At 60.1% G+C, this 6,645-nt stretch overlaps 1 protein-coding gene across 2 annotated transcripts; it reads left to right on the top strand.

Annotated features, from left to right (window-relative positions):
- The first annotated feature begins 222 nt into the window (after positions 1 to 222).
- Positions 223 to 5,764, top strand: LOC308064020 (E3 ubiquitin-protein ligase TRIM39-like). Of its 2 annotated transcripts, none has more exons than XM_080387843.1 (6): positions 223 to 1,007; positions 1,629 to 1,724; positions 3,319 to 3,546; positions 3,684 to 3,706; positions 4,195 to 4,307; positions 4,852 to 5,764. In XM_080387843.1, exons 1-6 carry the CDS (start codon positions 570 to 572, stop codon positions 5,421 to 5,423), a joined length of 1,470 nt encoding a protein of 489 aa, XP_080243969.1. In that variant the 5' UTR covers positions 223 to 569; the 3' UTR covers positions 5,424 to 5,764. The 2 variants fall into 2 exon arrangements, with proteins under 2 accessions (XP_080243969.1, XP_080243968.1); XM_080387842.1 differs by having other exon boundaries at positions 224 to 1,007; positions 3,316 to 3,546.
- Positions 5,765 to 6,645: the final 881 nt, after the last annotated feature.

Raw genomic sequence — 6,645 nt, 5'->3', positions numbered from 1 at the left:
GCGGGGGGCAGGCAGGGGCAGGCAGGGGCAGGTGGGGGGCAGGTGGGGGGCAGGCGGGGGCAGGTGGGGGGCAGGCGGGGGGCAGGCAGCCGGGGCAGGCAGGGGCAGGCGGGGGGCAGGCAGCCGGGGCAGGCAGGGGCAGGCAGCAGGGGCAGGCAGCCGGGGCAGGCGGGGGGCGGGCAGGGGCAGGCGGGGGGCAGGCGGGGGCAGGCAGCCGGGGCAGGCAGGGGCAGGCAGGGGCAGGCGGGGGGCCGAGGCTGCCTGCAGCCGGGGCTGCTCCCAGCCGACAGCCGGGGCTGCCCGGGCGCTGCGGCCCCGCCGGGGTCACCCGGGCGCAGGTTATTCCCGGCGCTCCGCGGCCGCTCCCTCTCCTGGCTCGTTTCCCTTTCGCTTCCCCGCGCCGGCCGCAGCCGTCCCGCCCCGCTCCTCCCCCGCAGCCCGGGGCCGCCACGGCCGCTGCGGCGAGGCCGGCTTCGCCCTCGGGCTCGTGCGGCGCTGCCGGCGCTGCCCGGCCGTGAGGCTCCCGCAGCCGCCCCTGCCTTTGCCGGCCGAGCCGCCGGGAAGCCGCCATGGCGCTGGCGGGTGCCCTGGAGCGGCTGCAGGAGGAGGCCATCTGCTCCATCTGCCTGGAGTACATGAGCGAGCCCGTCAGCATCGACTGCGGGCACAACTTCTGCCGGGGCTGCATCGCCAAGCACTGCCAGGACAAGGGTCTCTGGGCCGACGGGCCCTTCTCCTGCCCGCAGTGCCGGGCCTCCTGCCACCGCAGCGGCTTCCGACCCAACAGGCAGCTGGCCAACATCGTGGAGAGCATCCGGCAGCTGGGGCTGCGGGGTGGCCCAGGGCAGGAGCCGGAGCCGGGGACCCCGCTCTGCGCCCAGCACAACGAGCGCCTCAAGCTCTTCTGCGAGGAGGATGAGCAGGCCATCTGCGTGGTGTGCCGGGAGTCCCTGCACCATCGCCTGCACACCGTCTACCCCATCGAGGAGGCTGTGCAGGTGTACAAGGTAGGGGAGGCTGGGGCGCTGGGGGTCCCTGCCCTGACGCACCTTGGGCACGCTGGTACTGGGGGGATCAGCCACCCAGGCCCCACTGCCCCTCTCCCAAGAGCCCCGCCAGCACCGCCGGGAAAGCAGAAGAGGGTGGCAGAGAAGGTGGCACTCACACAGCCACCCGCATTGCAGGGATGGGGCCGGACCCGCCAGCTCCCGGGCTGCAGAGGCACCTGGGCTCACCCGTGTCCGTCCGGGCACAGGGAGGCCACCTACCCCTCCATGGCCCCCCGGGAGAAGTTGGGGACGTGCCCGCTGTACTCAGTGATGCTCCCAGCTGTGTGGCACCTGCTGCCCCGCGCCCCGGCGCTGCAGCGGGCAGCCACTTTGCTCTCCAAAACCTGAACAGTGAAAAAAATAGGGGAAAACCCGAGGAGCGTGGAGAGGGTTAATGCTGCGTGCAGAGTGAAGAGAGCAGCTGCTGGGTTCGGGTGCCAGGGCTAGCACCGCCTGGCACTGGGTCACCGTCCGCCCCGGCTGGCACCAGCAGTCCCAGGCAGGGGGGGCCTGGCCAAACCTCGGTGCTTGGCAGGTGCAGCTGGGCCGAGCTGCTGAGCCTGTGGCTTCTCTTTTCAGGTCAAACTCCAGAAATCCCTGGAGCATCTTTCAAAGGAAGTGGAGGACGTGAGGAAGCGTGAGTCAGTGGAAAGGATGAAAACCCAGGAGTGCAAGGCAGGTGCCTGACTTAATTCTTAAAGAATGAACTTCAGAGATATCAGCAATTAAAAAAAAAAAACCCTGAATGATCTTGTCTGGGGGCCATGAATTTGGCTTAGTCTTCAGGACTGGGCATGTCCCCACATCCATACGTAGGACCAGTGCTGGAATCCAGGCTCAGTAACCATGCATGGCTCTACAGAAAATTACAAAGGTTGGCAAAGAAATGCTTTGCGAAGAGCAGCACGCCAGCTTCCCCAAAAATATGGGTGCTTGTGCGCTGGTTAAATACATAGATGCTGGCTGGTTTTTATTTGCCTTTTGTTTTACAACAGGCACTTGAGTTACAAGCCAGGTGTGAGCCATAGAGTGAGCTCTGCTACACAGCGATAGGAACTAGATGTGTTTTCATTAAGAAAAAGAAAAGCTGAATTACTGCACCTCTGCCCGACTCCAGACAGTCCTGGGAAGACCCAATGCCAGCAAAACAGCTGGCCTGGAAGCTGGAAAGTAAAAGTACCTGCAGAAAAGGAAACAAAACTGCTGGACGAGTTATTCAGCCCTGAGCTGATGATTAATCAGCTTTGGCAGGGAAAACAGGTTTCTCTGGACTCTCCGAGTTATTTGCTCAGCTCCCCGCCTGCCTGCTGCAGCCTGCTTGGGGTGGTGGGTTTCTGGGGTGGCCCTGTGCCTGCCGTTCCCCTGGGATCTGGGCTGGGGCTGAGGCTGTGAGAGCCGTGTCTGTCTCCCCCATCCACCTGAGTCAGGGCTCGGGGCATTGGCTCAGCTGCCCCCGGCTCCCTCCTGGCTGCTGTTTTAGTAAAAAGGAAAAAATACATCTTGCGAATTCTGGTGGGAAGTGGCTGTGACCATCCTGGCTTATCAAGCTTTTGTGACTCAGGTCCAAGAAATCATGTGCTCAAACAGAAAAATAAATGCAGTTCAGTTTTGTTTATCTTCTGCATTTTGAGGTTTCATGGTACCAGCTACCTGCAGTGTGTTTTCCTGGTGCTTCAGGTTTCAAGGGAAGTGCCAATTTTAAGGGCTGAGGCAAAAAACCCTAAAGCACTGGCAGACTGCTGCCGGCTCCTCACCCTGGGCTGTCGTGAGACACCAGGGGAGTCCCCTTGGCCTCCCCCTTTCCATCCCTCCCCCAGCCCGGGGTTTGTTCCCCTTGCTGTGGGTTTTTCCAGCATTCCCCAGGCTGCCCGAGTAGTGGGTTAGCCCGGGTCTAGCTGAAGGTACAAGTTGTACCACATCTCACAGAAACCTACCCTGACACCTGATGGCATCTCCTTGCAACCTAGCGGCATCCCGTCCCCTGTGCTCCACCAAAACATCATCAGACATCTGAGGTCCAGCTGAGCAGAAATGCCCCAGGCAAAGTCCTACTGCTGGTAAACTGAGGATGTTGAGTGGAAACTCAGGCAAGGTGAAAGCACAGCAGTTAGCCTCCGGCTGTTTTTTTAAATAAATGTGCTTATTTAAAAAAATGTGGTGGTTTCCCAGGGCCTGATGCTGGGCACGGATGCTGGCGCATCCAGCTCTGTCTGAGCTGCCTGGCTGATGTTGCCTCTCTTCACCCCATGTATCTTCTTATCCCAAGGAGACGGTGAAGAAAGAGCGGGAGAGGATTGTGAGCGAATTTGGGAAGCTGCATCGGCTGCTGGCTGACGAGGAGAAGCTGCTGCTCCAGAAGCTGGAGGAGGAGGAGAAGCGGATTCTGCTGCTGATCAATGAAAACCTGGCCAGGCTGGTGGAGCAGAAGTGCTTGCTGGAAGAGCTGGTCCTGGAAATAAAGGAGAAGACCCGGCAGCCGGCCGACGGGCTGCTCAAGGTCAGGCTGCGCCACCAGCCCCGCTCACTCAGCCCCAGTGCCTGTGCTGTCTGGGCAGGTGGTGGGGGCCAGGCTGGCCGGTGGGTGCGAGGCTCTGGAGCCACACACCCAGGAGGGTTTTTCTCTTCTCCTTCTAGGACATGAAAAGCATCCTGAGCAGGTAGGTACCCATGCTCATTTCTCCTACCGCCTTGACTGCCTCCAGGCTCTGCGATGTTCCTGTCGGCACCATGCCTGCCACCCCCTGTCCTCCTTGCCCAGTGTCTGGCTTGGTCCTCCCTGTGGCTGCCAAAAGAGGGACTGAGCCCAGCGAATGCTAGAGAATGGACCCCATCCTCTTCTCCTAGGGCCCCTGAGCCAAGGTCTTGCCAGGCCTTACGATGTGCGAGATGTGTCCCCTCCTGAGGGACATGCTGTCCAGCAGCCTCGCTCCTTCCTTCCCAGGGACTGGCGCTGCCACCCCTGCACCACGCAGCGCTGGTCCCACCAGGCTGGCCTTATTGGTTGTCCTGGTGCGCTGCACGGCCAACGTGCTCAAGGGCAGAGATGCACCAGTGCAGCCCAGAGAGAGGTGCCAACCCCTGCCCAGCAGGACCTGGCCGTGCTGTGGGCTCTGTGTACAGCCCATGGGCATCGCTCTCCTTTCAGGTGCGAGGGGGTAAAGTTCCAATCCCTCAAGGCTGTGCCTGTGACCCTGAGGGAAAACTACAGCATCCCCGAGCACTGCCTGAGCATGAGGGACATGCTGAAGAAGTTCAAAGGTAAGGGGGCTGCTTTCGTGCCAGCTTCTGGCACATCTGGGCTCAGGTCATCCCTCCCCATACCCTCGGGCACGGGGAGTTTTTTTCCAGCAAACTGTCCAGCTGGCCCCAGTTTGTGTACTGAGTTCAGGCTGGTTTCATTGGTGGGGAGACCTTCCTCCTGCTGGTTTTCAATGGGTTGTGAGGTAACCCCGAAGCCTAGGAGGTCACTTGGGAATTTCAGGCTCCATGTTGCCCATGATCTCTTGCTTTCAGCGTTGGTTGTTTCTGAAGCGGTGCCAGGGGCTGCAGAGCCGCCCCTCATTCTGCTCCTGCTCTGCAGCCAGATGGCTACTGTTTTGATGTGGTTTATGGTTAGCATGATTTTCTGTACTGCATTTTCCTGCTGCCAGGCAGCACTGGGAGCTGCGCAAAACCACAGGTACAAGCAAATAAATGTGGGAGGCAGGAAAACATGGAAGCCCAGCATCCAGGTCACAGGCTGATGTCTGTGCCTGCAGACCCCTGAAGCCCTGTCTGTCCTTCCACCTTCCTTTCACTCCAGTGGACGTGACTCTGGACCCTGAGACGGCGCATCCTGAGCTCACCCTGTCCGAGGACCGCAAGAGTGTGCGGCGCGGGAGCAAGAAACTGCTTCTGTCCCTCTTCGACAACCCCAAGAGGTTCAGTACTGCTCCGGTGGTGCTGGGGAGCCAAGTCTTCTTCTCAGGCCGCTGCTACTGGGAGGTGCAGGTGGGAGACAAGCCCGAGTGGGGCTTGGGGCTATGCAGGGAGTCTGCCAGCAGGAAAGGCAACGTCCTCTTCTCCCCAAACAACGGCTACTGGGTGCTGCATCTGCAAAATGGGGGCAACTATGAGGCCCTCACCTCACCTGTCTCCCCTCTGGCCCTGAGTGTGAGACCCCGGCGCATCGGGATCTTCCTGGACTACGAGGCAGGAGAAATCTCCTTTTACAATGTGAGCGACCGCTCCCACATTTACACCTTCACTGACAAGTTTTCGGGGAACCTCCGGCCTCTCTTTTTCCTGGGTGCCTTTCTCGGGGGCAGAAACGCAGAGCCCTTGGTGATCTCCTGGGTCAGGGACACGCAGGGGACTGGGTGCATCATCCTGTGACAGCACCTGCCCTGGCTTCTCACTGGTGGGCAGAGACTGGGAGCCCAACCAGCTCCTCCTGTGAGCAGGGCAGCACCGGGGAAATGTCTGTGTGCCTTGGTGAAAGTCCTGGCTGCTGGGGGTGACCCGCCACATGTGACACCCACCGTGTGCCATGCCTGTGCTGTGAAGGGCACTCTGCAGCAGGGATGTGCCATAACCCTCCCGCAGGGACAGGGGAGCCCACTGCCCGCCACTGTACTGCTGCTCATCTCGTCGGCTGTACACATGCAGCCTGCTGCATAGTGCTGATTTTGGTGTGAATTGTAGTGGAACAAGGCAATAAAACATTGATTTGGGGAGCCTTGTGCAGTTAGCAGTGTGGCTGTGGTGTGTCGTTAGCTCCAGCTAATCCACAGTGTCTCAGAGGGCAAATGGTGCTGCTGGACCTGGTTCTCTCCGGCCCAGAGAGGGTCCCCGAGACATCCCGCTGTGGCATCGGTGGGGCACCGCAGCGAACCTGGCACCCGCCAGGCAGGGATTCGGTAGCAGCAGCTGCCTCTGTAGCCTTGCTTCCGCCCCGTGGTGCTGGGTCCTGGGGCGAGGGCCGGAGGGTGTCTGATGGGTGTGGGTGGTCCCCGGGCTGCTCTCTCTTGTTCCCTGGCAGGGAGATTACCTCCAGGTCTGGTAGCTCCGGTCCCTCTGCCTCCCTGCACAAGCCCTCTGGGTGGGAAATCTCCAAGCGTGGGAAGCAGTGTGTTGCCCACCCCAGGATGGGGGCACTTTGGGGGCTGCAGAACCCAGAGAAAGAAAAATAACCCAGCCTCTGCTGATGTCTCCAAAGGTCACCTTTGGTTTCTCCATCCGCTGGGACATCCCTTCCCCTCCAGGCTATGTTGCTGCCCTGGCCTCTTGCCTCAAGCAGCCTGCCACAGTGTTGGCGGAGGAAAAACTCTCAGGTCCTTAAGCTCAGCTGTGGCATTAGCCAGTCCTGCTCATCTAAACCAAAGTGCCAGGAGGCAGGAGACACTGCCCTGGGGGCAGACGGTGTGGAGGAGATGCCAGCAGCCAGGGACTGCCAGCTGGAGTGGCTGTGGAGTGTGTCCTTCAGGCAAAAATAGTGAAGCTGCTTAATTTAAAGACTGATTCAATTCAAATAAAATGAAATTTGATAAAGCACAGTCTTAAAAGCTCAGCAACAGTTTCTCCGGGGGTGTCCTGGATAGTGCTTTAGGAGTCTTAT

Source organism: Falco punctatus, assembly GCF_963210335.1.
Source record: "Falco punctatus genome assembly, chromosome: 1".
NCBI classification, from domain to species: domain Eukaryota; kingdom Metazoa; phylum Chordata; class Aves; order Falconiformes; family Falconidae; genus Falco; species Falco punctatus.
This window is presented reverse-complemented; position numbering and strand designations above follow the sequence as displayed.

Excerpts from the sequence above, each read along its gene's own strand:
- LOC308064020 (XM_080387842.1), top strand. The coding sequence starts at position 570 with ATGGCGCTGGCGGGTGCCCTGGAGCGGCTGCAGGAGGAGGCCATCTGC. Across the intron at positions 1,008-1,628 it reads AGGCTGTGCAGGTGTACAAG|GTCAAACTCCAGAAATCCCT; the intron begins GTAGGGGAGGCT and ends TTCTCTTTTCAG. Across the intron at positions 3,547-3,683 it reads CGGCCGACGGGCTGCTCAAG|GACATGAAAAGCATCCTGAG; the intron begins GTCAGGCTGCGC and ends TTCTCCTTCTAG.